Raw genomic sequence first — 17,925 nt, 5'->3', positions numbered from 1 at the left:
CTTATCCATTCCAGTTCCCCTGAAATCAATGAAGTCAATGTAGTATAAGTGGTGGTGAGATTGTACTAGAGATTAAAGAAATGCAACAGGTTTTATATGAAAACTAAAGATCCACTCCAAGAAACAGCATGTAATTCGGGATACAAAAAAACCCAAGGCAAAACATGGTGGAGAAAAGAGTACCTCAAAGTGAAGAGTGGTAAAAGACAGAGGGAAGGGCCAAGATAAAGTAACAGAAGTTGCAAACATGCAAGAAAACAATACACAAAGAGATACACTGTGTGTTTGGCTAAGAGAGCAGTGTTCCATAAAGCACAAAGAAGGGAACAAAAAGAGGGAAGACAGCATGAAATAAGGATGATAGAAACAGGACAACTGAAGAGAGAAATAAAGTTGAAAGCTGAGAATGTGGAATGCTTTTCCATTAAAAAACTCACAAGCGCAGAGAAATATAATGAAATTGTGTGCTGAATTCATCCTGTTCAGGCTCGTTTTCCCAGCAGCAGTGATTACTGCAACAACCAGAAATGGGAGAGCTCTCAAGGTCATCTCATCTGACTGCCTGCAGAGCAGAGCTTCTCAGAGCCAATAGTCTTTTATTTGATTCCCCTAGCTTTTAATAACAACTAAATATAAACCAAGCTCTTGGCAATATGAGTTATGTTCTCTGTGAGCAGTAAAAGCATGTGCTTGATCTTGACCATGAGGGGTACACTGTGGAGGCGAGGGAAGCTGTAGGTTGCAGTGAGTATGTTGGTAAGGACAAAAGTTAGAATGATGGCCAGTTTAGAGAGAGGTGATGCTGGTTTGTCTGTCCTTCCACAATTCACTCAAGAAGACAGGCCCCAAGGAGCTCTGCAAAGCTCTGCTCTCATAGAGCACAGTCCTCTGATGTGAGACAAGACCAATTCCTCCTTTTTCTGTTCCTTGGTTCTCATTGACTGTGGGCTGCACAGATAGCTGCACGTGGTATGTTGTTGAATACACACCAGGATGCCTTGGACATTCTGGCTCTGCTGCAGGTATTTCATTACAGGAGTTTGAGAAACACTATTATAATCTAATAAAATACAGCCCTGCTTTAATCATGCATCATTCTGCACGGAGAGTTAAACAACAGGAATGCTTAGGAGATCATTAGCACCACAGAGCAAGTGATCTTGCCTGAGAGGAGAAATAAAACTTGTAACAGTCCAGTGACTATAATGCAAGTTTGTTGAAAACCAGATAGGAGTAATTTACTCTGAACCCAATGGGGATGTGTCACAGCTGATTCCTGTGCAGAGCCCACAGCCCCAGCCGTCTCATTGTGCCAAGCTTTCAGTGTGAATAATGGTGTTAAGCTTCAAGGTTTGTTTCTTATCATCCTCTAAGTGCACCACTGACTACCTTGAAATGCATTTTAGAAGTTTCTGAAGTAAGTTAGAAATAGATCTGCCCATGCCTTAGATTTTTCCTTCTAAAAGTAGGCACATAATTGCATTTTCTGGGCTTCCTGTTTGCTTGAGCAATAGAAATTTCTGGATCAGAGTATGGCACTTAGCCATGTAGTTCACTACATGCAGTACATCCAACATTGCCTAACAAGACTGATCTTTTGTATGGGAACATTGCTAAATATAACTCGGCTTCTGTTGGTCTCCACAGGACAAAACAAGTAGATCCATATCAGCTGGAAATCAAGAAAACAAGGGGGCAGAGAAAGCAGACCTGACAAGAGGGCAGATTTCTCCCGAGGCCCATCCTCAAAAGGAGGGGGGTGGGATACTCCATGAGAGGATCTCAAGACACACAAGCCAAACCACACACACATTGCTCTGGCAGCTCAGTTTTTAACAATCCCTGAGAGGCTGGCACCCCACGTCAACCTCTGTGCCCCAGGCCAGGGGCAGAGGATGGGTGATGCCTCTGCCCAGGGGTGGCTGCACTGCCTGCAGCCCTTCCCCCTGGGCTGCAGGTGCTGATGCCCCAGGGGAGGCAGAGGGACAGGGCCCAGCACCCACCGGGCTCAAGGCAACCAACCTGCACCACGGGTGTCTATGCCTGAGCTGCTCAGGCTGGGCTTTCCATAGACACATAGTCAATATAATGAGCCAGGCTGGGCTCTCCTTACAGCCTGCAGACATATAATCAATATAATGATTCAGGCCAGCTCTGTTTCATCTTGTCCTGGAATTGATGTCTAAAATTTTTCAGATGAAGGAAACACTGGACATGCATTTGTTTCCCAAGTGATAGTATAGAGAAGTAAAAGGGTCTGGACTCCTCTGTCTGCTATAAGGCAGTCCAGATCTGCTCTAGCTGTGTATATCATGGATGTCTCAAGTTATCTGAGACAAGTGTGATGCCAAATGCTTTGTCTGCACAGCTATAGCTTGGGGACCTGCTGATCACCACCCACAGATTTAAATCAAACACCCTTTTTCTAGCTGGGACAGCCAAGAATTGAGTAGAGGAATGCAGAGGGCTTGGCATGGGATCCAAAGACAAAACAGTCCACACTAGGGATCCCTCAAAAATGAGATGAGAACATCTCTTTTTTCTGGAGGAGGTGGAACTTAAAGCACAGGGATCTCTCTTCTCTTTGGTTTTTGCAGCAAAGTAGGAGATATGGAGGTATGGGGGGGGGGGGGTGGGAAGTATTTTTTTCTGTGAGATTGGCTCATTTGGTCAGAGCCAATTTGGTGCTAATATTTGGTGCTAATAATGACAAGGCTGTAGGTTCAGTTCCTGTGTGGGCCATCCTCTTAAGAGTTGGACTCGATGATTTTTGTGGATCCTTTCCAACTCAGAATGTTCTGGTTAGTCAGTACACGGAACATAAGGCCCAGCTAAATAGGCTCTGCAGGGGTAAACCACATGTGACACACCCTGTGTTTTCTGAGGGCGCTCAGTGAGCACCACTGGGTTTGCCTTGCCTTAGTCCTCAGCCCCCTTTGATCTGGCTCTGATTGCAGCTCGCTGACCCCACACCACACACCCCGAGACCACGTCTGATTCATTACAGACCAGAGAGAACCTCAGATGTAGAAATTAGTCCATAGTGCATTAATGGAGTTTCCTACATAAAGCATGGGGCATTAAGGCTTGTTACTGTCACTGGTTTCTAAAAGCAGCTAAACTGAAGCTCAGAACTGCTTCACATATTTTCAGTAGGAAATCATAAATCTTCTCCATCATTTTGGCATTCCTCTTCCTTTTCTGCCCTGCCATGAAATTCTGTTTTCTAAACTGATTTTCTTGGTTTCTGCTGTGAACCTGTCTTGCTACTGTCACTGGTTTCATTTATTTGACCATCCCACAGAAAAAGGAGCAGGCACTATCTTTTATTCCTCCCTGCAAACAGTATTTATGCCAGCATTGGAGGAGAAGCATCACGTCCTCTTACAGCACCCCTCGGGACTGGCTCCTTGGAAGGCAGGTTTCTGACTCAGGTTCTGGGGGCCTGCTGAGTGCCATGAACTCAGGTCTGTCAGACAGAGCTTTTTGGGCCTGTTCTGGTTTGGGCACATATTGCACATCACCTGGGAATGATCTCTCCTGGGCTGGGCACATCGCCTGGGAATGAACCCGCCGCTGCTTTCCCTCGCCCTTGGCGCGCCCTGCTCAGTGAGCTCCCGGCCCTGCTCTGCGTGGGGGTCAGGGGGGCAGGCACTGACTGAAAAATCCGAGGATCAGCTCCCTGCCCATTCCCTTTGCTGTCGATGGTGAGAACGGCCCTGCGCTGGGATCTGCTGGCTCGCCACGAGATGGTGGTAGAGGCAAGCGCTGGGCTGGAGCTGCCTTCGGGCGCCCGCTGCCCTTCCCTCCCGAGCCGGCCGTGCCCCACGCCGGACCCCTTTCCTTTCCTTTCCTTTCCTTTCCTTTCCTTTCCTTTCCTTTCCTTTCCTTTCCTTTCCTTTCCTTTCCTTTCCTTTCCTTTCCTTTCCTTTCCTTTCCTTTCCTTTCCTTTCCTTTCCTTTCCTTTCCTTTCCTTTCCTTTCCTTTCCTTTCCTTTCCTTTCCTTTCCTTTCCTTTCCTTTCCTTTCCTTTCCTTTCCTTTCCTTTCCTTTCCTTTCCTTTCCTTTCCTTTCCTTTCCTTTCCTTTCCTTTCCTTTCCTTTCCTTTCCTTTCCTTTCCTTTCCTTTCCTTTCCTTTCCTTTCCTTTCCTTTCCTTTCCTTTCCTTTCCTTTCCTTTCCTTTCCTTTCCTTTCCTTTCCTTTCCTTTCCTTTCCTTTCCTTTCCTTTCCTTTCCTTTCCTTTCCTTTCCTTTCCTTTCCTTTCCTTTCCTTTCCTTTCCTTTCCTTTCCTTTCCTTTCCTTTCCTTTCCTTTCCTTTCCTTTCCTTTCCTTTCCTTTCCTTTCCTTTCCTTTCCTTTCCTTTCCTTTCCTTTCCTTTCCTTTCCTTTCCTTTCCTTTCCTTTCCTTTCCTTTCCCTTCCCTTCCCTTCCCTTCCCTTCCCTTCCCTTCCCTTCCCTTCCCTTCCCTCTCTCTGGGTACCCGCAAATACCGGCAGGGCGGCACACTCTGCTCTCATTAGCGCTTAATTGTCTCCCTTCCTGCCTTCTTTACCTTTTGGAGTTACAGTGCCTGCCCTGCATCTTGCACCTGCCCTCCCTGTCGGCTCCGTTCCCAGCGCTGCCAGCTCTCCCTGCTGCGGGAGCCAGGCCTGGCTCCAGGCGCCGCTCCCAGCCGAGTTCCCCCGCGCGGGTCACGCCGCGCAGGGAAGGAGCGGGGGCGGCTCTCGGCAGTGGCTGCGCCCGGGGCTTGTTCGGGCAAAGCAGGATTATCTGCCAAGGGCAGGTGGGAAGGCTCCGTCACAGCCCGGGCTCCCGGCGCTCTGGCACAGGACTCCTGAGGGAACATCTGTCCTACAGAAAGTGCCTTCTTAATGTGCATTGGCTACCTTAGAGTAGCCGCCGTGTCACAAAAGCCGTGCATGCAGGGCAGCTCAGGTTTGAAGGTTCATTATAAACCACACAGAAGGATCTGGGATTGACTTCGCTGCCATGAAAACCAGCGTGTCCCTTCTGTATTTGCAGCTTAATGTGGGGAAACACCAGATAAGGGAAAGGAAAAGCTACCAGTCCTCATGCCCAAGCACGCCTGCATTCCCTGTGTGCTGCTGTGCTTGCTGTGGGCACAGTCCTGGAGCGTGCATGGCATCAGCATGGGCATGCTGCTGGATAATCCCTGCCCCCTGACAGCTCTGGCCCCCTGGTTTACAAGCTGTCATAGCTCTCTGCTCTTCCAGTGTAAGAGCTTCTCCCAGGATAGGAATTAGGTGGGATATGTTTCAAAAGGCTGAGCTAGCCCATGTCACTGTGGGGCTACTGGGGATGGGAAGTAGGATAAGATGGGGCATTCAGCCCCAGGCTCCTGCCTCCAACGGAGACTGAGCTTGCAGGGATGGAGTGTCACCCACCGTGGTGTGGCTTGCTGAGAGGACAGGTGAGTTTGAGTTCTTTTGAGGTCATTTTCAGGGAAAAAAGTAGTTGGTACACCAGTGCTCCAGTTTGGTGAGTGATGACAGCAGAAGTAAAAAAGGCAAAATACACAGAGGACAGAGCCTCACAGGACTGTGGTAGCTGAGTGCCTTGGAGTGGATATGAGCAAGGGGAGGCTCGTGTCAGACAATATGTAAGACAGCATCCACACTGCATGTGTCAGCTGGGCCCAAATTCTGGGGTTTAATCCAAGATGCTGGCTGAGCTGCTGCTGTTGTGAACAAATTACATCTTAACAAACACTGGACAAGCCTCTTGGCTCATACTTGCCTCTTCACCGAGATCTCTGCTTGTCTGAAGCTGCTCCTTGGCTCTGTTCCTGTGCAAACTCAACAGAGTCACTGAGGTGGCAGGTGGTGTAAGAGGAACTCTTGGATCCAGAACAGAGAAGGATATGAGGCTTGGCAGAGTGCTAGGGTCTTACAGCTCTGCTTCTCACAACCAACTCGCACAGCATGAAGATGCAAACTCCAGCTGCACTGGCAGGCCAGCTTGTCTGCAGGGCTAAGGAAGATGCTGAAACTCCCCAGAATGAACCCCATGAGCCTGAACATCCAAGGCATGTGGCTATTGCTAACATGTAGTACTGGCATACTGTATGACTGAAGAGCTGTGTACTGTAGGGTGCTCTTCATGACAGGAATAGCTTCTCTTTTCAATTAAAGCCTGCATTCTTTCCTTCAGCCTTAAGTCTCATGTTTCTAATGCACTTCATTATCAAATTGTCAGAATTCTTTGAGGCAGAAGTTAGTAATATCAGCCAGCCAGTTTGGTTACAGCAACACTGACCCCACCTGGGTGGCAGGACTGATTCCAAGCACTTGAGACACATCAGTGCTGGATGATAAAGGTACACTCAGGAACAGTGTTAGAAACCGATACCCAGTGAACAAAACACAGTATTTGCTTACACGAGGAAACAAAACACTTAGATATTCTGCACATGACTTAGCTACTCTCTGCTTCAGCCCATTGGTTTAGTTAAACCCTTGTAACCTCATTTTTATAGCCAATCTTCCTAGGCATATTACTGGGTTTGGCTCAAGTAGCCAAACTTCATTACATGGAAAGCAAGTCTGAGATATGTGCAGCCATAAAATGGATGCACTGAAGACATCAAGTTAAAAACAAAGACTGATCCAAACCACAACCAATCCCACATCGATCCTTGAGTCCAAATTTTCTCAGAGTTTGAGGCTGAGGGAGGGAAAGATGCAAGTTACATAGATGGCTGATAGTGCAACCCAAGTTTTGGACTGCCCAATGCATCTTGCCTTTTCAATCCTGGGATTATTTATCATTTATATGTATTTTTTTATTATTTCTTACTTTTGCCCAATTAGCAAATATTTAGCCACACTTTGCTTGCCAGGTGTGTGTTGAAGGCTGGTTTTCTTCAAAGTTTCAGCCAAAATAGCTTATATTTCTGAGAGCATCTTTTTTTCTTAACATAATCATGGCCAGATTGAAGCCAAACAAAAAGCCACTTTCCCCTCCCAGTACTCTGGAAATCCTTGAAAAGCAGTGGTGCTTTTTTTCTTATTGGAAGAGGGACTTGGAACTGGACAAAATTTAACCTTGCTGTTGAGATGGACTTTTTATACTCTCAGTGAAAATTTGGCCAATTCATAGAGCTTTGGATAAAAACCAAGCCAGCTGCAGTTCACATGTGCTTGCCAGAGGCCAGCCAGAGATTGCAGGCTTTGTTCTCCAGTGAATTCATGAGCATGGGACATGCTCCAGGACTTGGAGTGGGACTTCCCTAGAACTTGCAATTCCTAACTGCTCCAGGCCAAAGCAGCTTTAAATACAGATACATGAAAGTACAGATTTTCAGGTTGGGTTTTTTTTTTAACTGTTTGTTTCCAGTCTACATGAAGGACATCAGTTGAACTACATTCAGTGGAGGTGAGACATGCAAGAGGAGATAATTTGGAAAAGTAGACTTGGAACAGACAAAGGGAATCCTGGCAGAGAACTGGAGGAACCTGAAGTCTGTGAGCACTGAGGTGGGAATCAGGGGATGGAGAGGAGACTAAAGCACAACAAAGCATGGAGGCAACTGGAAAGTGGTGTGTGGGAAAAGGATGTGAAGGATTTCATTTTGGCCTCTTTGCATGTTATTCTGAGCTCATTTAAGAACACTTGAGCTCACTCAGATGGTCTTCCCATCCATTACTGACTCCTTGGTAAATAAACCTGGCTATGAAGACAGAATCATGCATTTCTTTCTGATACTGTCATGGTGAATATTATAAAAAAGTGCCAAAACTTCACAAAATAAAGTGTTTGTTAAACACCTCTAGAATGCAAGGAAGAGCACTGCCATCATATTACAAACAGAAAACCAGAGCCTAGAAGTATTTCCTGATTATTCAACCCAAGAAGTACATTGTACCAGGTATAGTGATGTGTGCATGTTCTTTATGTGTTGCCTTCTCCAGCAGCTGCAAGTCCTAAATTCTTCTGCAAACTAGTTTAATTTAGATCAAGGCACCTAAGGAATAAGGGAAGCTTATAACTGCATGTGGAAAGATTCGACCTGAGCTGAGAAAGAAGAGAGGGATGAGAACCTGGAGCCTGGCAGACCCTTATTCAATTATTCTGTGGCATCATTTGATCCCAAAATTGCTCCAAACTTGGAGGGTTCAGGACTACTACCTTCCTTTCCAGGATGTCATATAATTTGGAGAGGACTTTTTTTTCTTAAACTTCAAATTTGTTCTACTATTAAAAAAGGAATATGAAGTCTCTGTTTACTTCAGCTGAGCCTGGTGTGGCCTCTGAAGATACTGCATCTGCCACACACGTGCTGTAACCCCTGTGGTGCTGCCAGTGCCCACCCTTGTGCTGAGACTCGCTCTTCAAACAGGCACGTGCTTGTCTCACTGTGGCTGCAGCTCCGTGTTGGCCTGAGTTCCCATTCCTGGCTTCTGCAGGGCTAACTAATGGGCTGCCCAGGCTTCATTGCAGTGCCCCATCCTTGGTGATGGGACATGTCCCAGTTCACACCTCTGCTTTCATTCGTGTTTGTGCTGCCAAGAATGATTGTTAGTTTTAAACAGGCTCTGAAAGCAGCAGCCAGCATTCCAAAGGGATACACAGGATGAGCTAGCGACAGCAGCCACTTGGCATTTCCAACCCTGCAGTGCAAAAGGGGATGTGTTCTAAGCATTGAGACTTCTTGAATCTCTTGTGATTTTGTCAGGAATACAATTGAAAGTATCAGGATACGTACGCACAATCTCTTATTACTGTTTAAACTTAGAAAACAATACCATATCCTGTGCCAACAGAACTACTATGGGTTATGCAGAATTATTTGTCAGCTCTTTGGAATACCTTTCCTTTTCTGGACAATAAAATCACCATTTCTCCAGCTTCCAGAGAACTTCTATTTCTCTGTCTTTAAACAGATGTGTGAACCAGGTTATTCACCTATGACTACAACCAAGTCCTAGCTACAAGTTTGGGATTCCTGAAAGAAGTATTTCTGCATTTTGATTTATCTCCCCTGGCTATAAAAACAGTGTGTGTTTTTAAAGTCTTTTTAACATCTCTCAGTATGTGACGATACTAATGCAATCCTTTGTGATAAACAGGAATTTATTAAAGCATCCTGATGTCAAACCAAATTTTTTTATACCTCGTGAGACAAAAAGTGAAGACTTCGTAGTTTATAGAAGCCAAAAAATACTCATAGATTATACAGAGTAGGGTAAAAATTTTATAGCCTGTTTATCATGAAAAACTTGGGTGCAAACTAGCATAAAGGCAATGTCATTTTCTGGACCTATAGTGTTTCTGCTAAAAGTGCAATAGGACACTATAGGAGATGCAAATGCCTGCTAAACCGTGACAGCCTTAAGCAGTGACTGTAATGCATACAGCATGAAAAGCAATTTAACTTAATACCTCCAGTTCAGGTTTCAGCCTTGAGAAATCTGCATGTTCTTCTATTTGTGCTTAATGATGTTGTACAGCATTTGATACTTTTTGGGATCATTACAGTGTCAACTCTCCCATCTTGGCCAACTGGAAATTAAATTCTGTTTTCTTGTGGTCCCAACTGGATGAAATAGTTGCAGAGCTGAATAAAGCCAGGGTCCGGTTATATCCAGAAATTCAAAACTGCTTTGGCAATTTCAGCCTTTGTGAGTGTCCCTGAAGAAGACAGAGAAGGAAGGTCTTGGTGTGGGGCGTGGGACACAACTACTGTGGTGGTGACAAGATCTGCTGGTGCCCATGGTGCGCTGGACTCTTTCCTAACATGGAAAGGCACTTCAAAAATATGGCACTTCCCCTATTCCTTTCTCTGTGACCTTTGCCTGCAGACTGATGTGAGCCATGGGCCATCTCTGGTTCCACCTTGTTCCTAGGGCAATTCAGAAATGCCCTAGGACCAAAGCTGAGTGCAGACATCCACGTACCCAGCCAGTGCCTTTGGCATCAGGCAGTCATGCTGGTCCTATAAATCTTCAAATCTCTTCCAAACCTAGCCAGGTGAAAAGCAGCACTGGGAACTCCCTGAGGGCATGGAATGGTGGGAAAAGTAAAATATCTCTGGTCTTTCTCAGGCCAGGAGTTGTTGAGGCTGTATCTCCTATTTCTCATGCCAGTGACTGGGCTTTGATGCCCTAAAGTAGGCATAACTCTGCAACTCATTGCTCATCCCTGCTTCAAAGCACCAATGAAGCCCAGCCCACCCTACAGAGAGAACACCACATCCTGGATGCTTTGCCAACAAGCAGGTTTTAGGACCTACCACTCTGAAACTGGTTGTACTGGCAGCCCGTGGTGATGGAAGCATGGCTGTGATGGTGGGACTGGGATTTGAGGGGCCTGTTTTCTGCAGAGGTTTTGTGGGGAGCCCAGCAGTTCTGACCAGCAGCTCTGTCACTGCACAGACAGAAAACTGGCAGCAACTTCTGCCCCCGAACATCTGCATCCTCTCTAAGTTCTCTGGGCCTGTCAGGCAAACAGGTTGAAATGGCTCTGGTTCGAATTAGTCACACAGGGAATACAAACAAAGGCATCAAAACGTCCTTCGAAAACAGGGTTCCCACAGAAGATAAAAGGCTATGGAATAGTTTGTACAAGCCTAACTAACGGAGCTTTCACAGCACAAATATGACCCAGGAACAAGTCACTGTTTTTCAGGGGATTGTCTGGCCTTTGCCTTTACTCAAAGCCATGCCAAGTGCCAGTCAGTGAAGGAGCGGGCTCTGGCACAGGCAGGAGGGAGGGAGATCCATCTCAGATGTCCAGTATAGACTTCACAGAGTAGTTTGGTTGGAAGGGACCTTAAAGACCATCTAGTCCCAAGCCACCTGCCACGGGCAGGGACATGGTTCCACTAGCCCAAGTGGCTCAGAGCTCAACACGCCCTCTTTCAACAGCAACATCTCCTTCCAGCCCAACAGCAACAGACCCCTGCCTTTCCACTGGCATCTGCCCACTACATGCCAGTCCTCTAAAGGAGAACATATTAGAAGGACGTGGGTGGCAGTGGTCAGTCAGCAGTTTATCAGGCTGAAAACAAATAGGGAAATTCTTCAGTTTCAGAAGAATGAAGGAAACCCAAGATTTGCATCAGTCTGAAAAGTATTGGAGGACTCATTAGAAAAAAGGGACTGCAGTCAGCCCAGAGTAAAGCTGCAGATCTGGGACTGAAACTGGACAGGTGGGAGAAATATTCACCATGCTGACAGGGAATCTGGTCCTCACACAGGAAACAAATTTTCCCTGGAATCAGTCAGATGTGGTCATGCCCGACTAGAGCTGATGTTTCTAATATTTGTTTCAGATTATTGTTGCTTTTCCTTCTCTGAACATGCTATGTTTTGCTTGTGTGACTTTTGCTATTATACAAACTAAAGTAACAATCTCTTCTTTTGTCTTATGCTCAGCAAATTGGGCAGCACACTTCACTGGGACCACAGAGCTCCAAACTGATGAGACAGGCATGAAAATGACAACAAGAGAAACCCCACTGTGTTTGCTCCAAGCCCAGCCAGCAGAGCCCCTGTGCTAAAAAGTGACTTAGAATTGCAGGTTAGGACCAAACCCTGGATCCCATCTTTAGAATGGAAATGCATTTATAAAGCAGGTGCCAAGATCTTGAACCTGTTAGCTGGTTTTCTATTGCATATTTGAAATTTCTGTCATTAAATGTTTTTTTATTTGGAGGTGGGTATGGGAAAAGTATCTTTTTTCACTTTTAATGCTAAGCCAAAAATCCCAAACCTTCTCATGGTCCTCTTCATTATCCAAACACAAAATAGCTACCTCTCTCTCCCTTAAGTAAGTATAAACATTCTCTGCAAGCTAAAATGCCAAAACAATCAGGGGCCAACTTTAAGTACTAAAAGAAGTTTTACAGGAATGCTACATTTGACTGAAAGGAGAAAAAACAAGTATTACAGCAAAATGCTTCAGAGGAGTTAGCAAAGGACTGCATCTGGGTGGAGTTTTACAGGAATGCTACATTTGACTGAAAGGAGAAAAAACAAGTATTACAGCAAAATGCTTCAGAGGAGTTAGCAAAGGACTGCATCTGGGTGGAGCCCTTGTGTCCTCCAGTCATTTCTTCACTCCAGTATCATGCAATGTTTTGTCACTTCACTTTTTGTGCTCTCCATCACGTAAGTTAATGCTTGCTCAGCCCAATTCCTTCCCCTAAGGAAACACAAGGATGTCATTTAGTGGTCTTGCAAGTTTTACACACAGCTTGTGCATATAGTGGTACTTGTGGGAGGGAAACAGCTCTTATCAGAGCCACTGATACAGCTGGCAAAGGCAGTTTTTGAACATAAAGGTCCTTCTGAGATTTAATACATCACTACAACTTTGGTGGCATTGCTACCAAGATATGCTTCAGGTATTTGTTTGCAGTACTTCTTCCCTGCCCCTGGGTCTGTCCACCCTCTGCCAGTGCTGTCAGGCCAGGGCCTGTTGCCACTGAGGCCAATTCCTGGGCAGAAGCTGGTCCTACACACTAGTGAACATCATTAATGAGCAGCAAATGGTGCACGTGCTCAAGGGCAAAAAGCTATTGCCACTGGACTGACCTGGTGGTGTGCTGCATTGCAACAAGTACAGATCAATTCCAACACATTTCTGGCTGCATGGGAAAAAAGACAAAGTTGTTTTCTTTCAGTTCACTGCTTCTCACACAAGTCCTTCCATTGGGGACTTAAAACCACACTTGTAGCCTTTGTTTAAACAGCTCCGAATTATAAACATGAAAGTGCAGAAAAAATTGAACAAGCAGACAGGACAGAAAAGTTGAATGAGCATTGGCTCTTCTTATTTTAATGAAGAAATATTTCAAGTTAATATCAGTGCATATTTAGAAATAGCATGTGATACTCCCAATGCCAAATACATCAGCAAATTACAGTTTCAAAACTTTATAAATTAATGGCAAGGAAAGAAAAGATTAACATAGAGAATAAGGTTCAAAATAAACATCCTGTTTGTTTGCTGCACTGTGTCAATTATATTCCTGGTACTTAAACAGCAAGAGAGATCCAATATTTCATGTAATTAGGCTCTCCAAAATAGCAGTTATTTTCCTACAAATGAATTAAGCATTTTGCATTTATTTTTGATGTATAATTAAATGTTATTCTTAGCTGTTACAAAGAAATTTAGCCATGTCAGAATAAAATTTCATTCCATGACTGAAAAAACTCCCACTAACATAGGAACGTTGCCTTCTCATTATACCCACTGGTAACAGTCAGCTGAGAATAGGAAGAACTACATGTAAGCACATTTGGCTGTTACATAAAATGGCTTTTTTTTTTTTTTTTCACAGCCTCATAACAATACTGTTTTTCAACATTGTTCCCAGTCATTGTTTTTAAAATGGTTCATCAACATATCCTGAATCAATCACCGATATAAATAACTCCAGTGACAAAATCCATTATGGAAGGACACAGAACTGCAAACTGAAAGTTGTACTGAATGATTTTAAGGTGGAACTGTAATTCCTCTGTAATACTCTGTTGAAAACGAAAACAAAAACAACCCCACACAGTAAAACCTTTAATTAACTGGCAATGGTGGAATCTGAAAAACAGATATAATTTTAAGAGATGTTTAACTCACAATGGACTCTAAAGCAAGACAAATCGTACTGAAGCTAGAAAAAGATGCACATTTAAAGCTTGCAAGTGTGATATAAAAATATTCTCTAGTTTTTTAATTTTGATACAGGAGTCCAATTCCCTAATGGAAGAAGATAAAATACATCTTCTTTCCTACCCCATTGCTGTATATATAGACTGTTCCCTATGAGGAATCAGGAAATGGCTTTCCCCAACAATGATACCAGCCTTGGGAATCTCAGACTTTCACAGAGTTTGTTGATTTTGCTTTTTAAAGTATATTTTCAAGCAGGTGAAATACTGATAGGATATGCATTTCATTGATTATCTACTGTGCAAACCATATATATCAACCCCATAATTTCAACCTAAGTGCAGTCTGCATGGCCCAGAATGACTCAGAATGTAGTGGGATACTACAGCACAGAGATGACTGCTAGCCTATGGAACACCAGACTAGATCAGGTTAGTGGGAAAGGCACACGCTCCAGATTTACCAGGAACACTGAAGGTTCCTTGTTACAGTGATTCCGTGCACTTCTCAAACAACAAGGTTTGCTTCCAGAAAACTGTGAGGTAACGGGAAACTTCTGCTTATGGCACATACACGTGGAGGAGGGGTGTGAGCTCAGCTGAACGCTCGTGCTGAGAGGGGTGATGCAGACACAAGGGAGGCTACAAGGGTTCTGGCCAGAAACAAAAACTTCACATTTCCTTACACTGCACAAATTCCTTTTATGCACAAATGTGAGGTGCGCAAAATAAGCTGTTTGCTCGGTACCATTTAATGTTTTGCATATGTAAAATAATCACCTAATACTGCAATATAATCAAAAGTCATGCACTAGATAAACAGAGCTTCTTCCCCATGAACAGTAGTTCTCAGGAACATTTTATGCTGCTTCTGGTAACATCTCATGATTTGCCAGCTTACACAGTCCCTTTTAAAGAACACAGTATTTAGTGAAAACTGAAGAGCAAAATTAAGAAAAAAAAAGGAAAATTTTGATTTTAGTTGCGATACAGCTGGGATAGATGCAACTGAGCTGCTGTAATGCACCAAAGAGTAACAAAAATTCAACATGAATATCAGAAGAATAAATATATACCCTAAATTAATCTCTGTAAATACATTCACAGGTCCACATAAGACACCCTTATGCATAACTCATACTTTTTCAAATCTGCAGAAAGAGATAGATGTTAGTTCATGGGGAAAGCAATTTATCATATGACTAGGTTTATCTGTCATTATTCCAGCAAAAATCAGTAGCAAATTTGAAAATCTACATTTATTTTCCCCAGACCAACCACACAGAGGCTTAAGTCACAAAATCTATTATTTCCAATATTCGATCAATAAGGCTTTATTTACACTTTTTTCTATAAAGTCAGGAAAAAATTTGGTGTAATGTGCAAGAAAAGACTGCACATTTCACTGATTGGAGACTAACATCTGCTTATGGTTTAATGCTAACCCACAGGCAGCCAATTAAAGTTCCATATATCCATGTTTTTACATATAGTTTCCTTCCTGATTCTGTCAGAAGCATACTAGCAGTCAGGCCACCTAAAAACAGCAAAGATGGCAAAGTTTTCTTGAGGCTTAGTTTGGAATGAACACTTTTCCCAGGGAACTTATTTCTTCTTTTAGAATCCTTTGCATCATAAAATTCTATTAGTAACCTATAAGCAGAGAAAAAGGAGATGGTCAAAGTCAGACAGTAAGACATTTTAAGCAAACTTACTTTCATCCAGTAACTGCTTCTAACCAAAAATTTTTAGTAAATGATTTCATAATATGTAGCAGCTCCTCTGTAACAAGTTCAAACAATGAGTACACCTTAGAAATATGATGCATGTCAAAATACTCAACCTGAACCCTTGGAAGCATTAAGGCCATATTTTCCTTGTGGACCAACTGCAACAGTGAATATAAAAGTAGACAAGAATTGATTTCTTTCAGCATTTAGCAAAAAAGTCCAGAGCAGTGTACAATATTGTATGACAAAGCAATACACTGTGCACCAAAGGAGGAGGAAGTATCTTCATAAAATAAATTAAAAAATAACAAGTACATCCAATACACTGAATATATTGGAAGCTAAACATGCAAGAGTAAGATGCTGCATTACTGGCTTAGTAGTAACCTTTTTCCTCCTAGTTTTTAAAAACAGTAATAAATGGGTCTGGAAATTTTGAGCTTTTGTTTTAACTATCTCTCAATTTGCTTGACAGACTATTTGGTCCCAGGCAAGATGTTCCAGTGAACAGGAGCTTACAATGACACATGGATGATTCAGTTTTGTTCACTTTCACTAGATAACTAAAGGGACAGACATTGGACAGCCTTTTATTTTATGTATCAGCTCCCTGTCTATTTAAATTAAATTCAAACTTTCTATTTTTCAAAAGTAGTGATCCTAAATGTCTAAGACACTTTAGAAACAGTGTCATATTTACAGACAGTCATGTTAACTTCTATATGAATTCAAAGTTCTCAGGAGAAATGAATACATTTTTTACTTCCATGGAGTGTGAGACTGGCAGAACAATATTAAAGAACCAGGGAAATTTCTGTCTCACTCAAAGTATTCAGGATTTAGAAAGTAAACAGATTCACCTCCCTTAAGTAGGACTTCAGGTCTGGCAAATTAAACCATCATCTCTCAAAGAATACTTAAATCCTACATTTAGACACAAAGTCCTTCTGGAGAACAAGGTCCCCCAGGATCTGCTGCATATGCTCACTAGTGACCTTATCTGGAGATGCTGGAGGAAGCCAGGCACTTAACTTCTGCCACAATTCAAAAATGGACAAATGAAACTTCTACTTCACCTTGTTTCCCTGGTGAAGGTAGGAATTTTGGGGTTAACTGTGTTTTTATCCAGTCGCTGTCTGGATGAAGATTTGTAAACAATTTTGGCAGAAGAGATTAGATCAAGACCTGCCCCTCTATCACTCCAACTTAACACTGATTACAAGGGCAGAATCACACTGCTCTTTCTTGCTTGCCTACCACAGGCATCTTACATTCCTGTGCAGGACTTAACTACGAGAAGATGAATGGAGAGTATTCAGATGAATGAGTCTTGCCTGCAACATGGACTCACATTTCTTCAATCTAAAGAAGGACAAAACCTGAGGAATCCCAACCTCCTGAGCAAAAGGTTTAACCACAAGGTCATATTATATTGTATTATAGTACATTAACAGGAGTACCAACATCACCCCCTTTTCAGAGAGCCCTATAGCAGGCACCACTTGGAACACAGAAATCATGGGTATATTTATTAATATAAAAGCAATAAGATAGAGTCTTGAAACAGAAAGTTCTACGTATTTCTACTCACTTATCCTTTATTTCAAAACGCTCATGAAGCCACCTTCTCATATACATCTGCTCTTCTGGAATGTCCTTCAGATCAATTCGGTCAATGAAAATATGAACTCTTGGGCATTCCTTACAAAGAAACTCTAAGAAGAGAGCAAAGCAATATGACTGAGTTACAAAAACACTGAGTTATAAATACACCAAAAAAAGCTGACTGTAAGTGCCTTGGAAGCCTAACTTCAGTGCTCAAAAACCTTCCCTCCTTATGTTTGGATCCTGAGCACTTCACTGAACTTAGAAACCATCTGCCCTCACACTTGAAATGGTGGACCACTATCATGCACAACACGGAAGAACTGTCCAAATATGCATCTTGTTAACTCTAAAAGGCTGTGCTTGAAAATATTACCCTCTACTTTAGTAGCAATCTACTCACTCAGTAGTGTCAGATGCAGTAACTTTGATGTCATAAATCCTGCAATTTTGTTTAAGTTAGTAATCCTCCTTGCTTGTCCTTTTTAAAAACTAAATTTTGTTTGCTGCTGAATGACAAAATTGGAATTATAGTGATTTCCCAAAGCATCTCCAAGAGAAAGTATGCTTCAGTTTAAGCAACAATCTGTAATTAAAAAGTGTAATAGGATAAAAGACTTAGAACAAAATGCTGCTTTCTATTTTGTATCCCTTCCTTTTTTTTCTGTCTCACAGAGCTCGAGACAGCCCTATTGCAAACTGCCTCCCCCCTGCCCCCAAATGCCATTTCCTCAATTTATCCCTAGACAAACTTACCAAGCAAGCATTAAGGACAAACAAAACTCCATTACTCAAATGGCCTCGTGGGATTTCTTACAAGTAACAAGTGGTAAAAATACTGGGCATGATTACTGTAATATACGACATGTTGTAAATGCAAAATCCTGCCAGAGTGTATTGGTAACCATTCATATCTATCAGTAGCAAGGGGTATGGCAGTAACCACAGCAGCCCT

At 43.1% G+C, this 17,925-nt stretch overlaps 1 protein-coding gene across 1 annotated transcript in view; it reads right to left on the bottom strand.

Moving 5' to 3' along the window:
* Window positions 1–12,768: 12,768 nt before the first annotated feature.
* The window catches only part of AGPAT5 (1-acylglycerol-3-phosphate O-acyltransferase 5), a 54,296-nt gene continuing 49,139 nt past the window's right edge, over window positions 12,769–17,925 (bottom strand). Inside the window, exons 7-8 of the mRNA XM_036380099.2 lie at window positions 16,957–17,080; window positions 12,769–15,288 (exon numbers count right to left, since the gene is read on the bottom strand). Of these exons, the coding sequence (XP_036235992.1) occupies window positions 15,063–15,288; window positions 16,957–17,080 (350 nt within the window). The 3' untranslated portion in view covers window positions 12,769–15,062. The remainder of the gene's footprint in view (window positions 15,289–16,956; window positions 17,081–17,925) is intronic.

Source organism: Molothrus ater, chromosome 3 (assembly GCF_012460135.2).
Source record: "Molothrus ater isolate BHLD 08-10-18 breed brown headed cowbird chromosome 3, BPBGC_Mater_1.1, whole genome shotgun sequence".
NCBI classification, from domain to species: domain Eukaryota; kingdom Metazoa; phylum Chordata; class Aves; order Passeriformes; family Icteridae; genus Molothrus; species Molothrus ater.
This window is presented reverse-complemented; position numbering and strand designations above follow the sequence as displayed.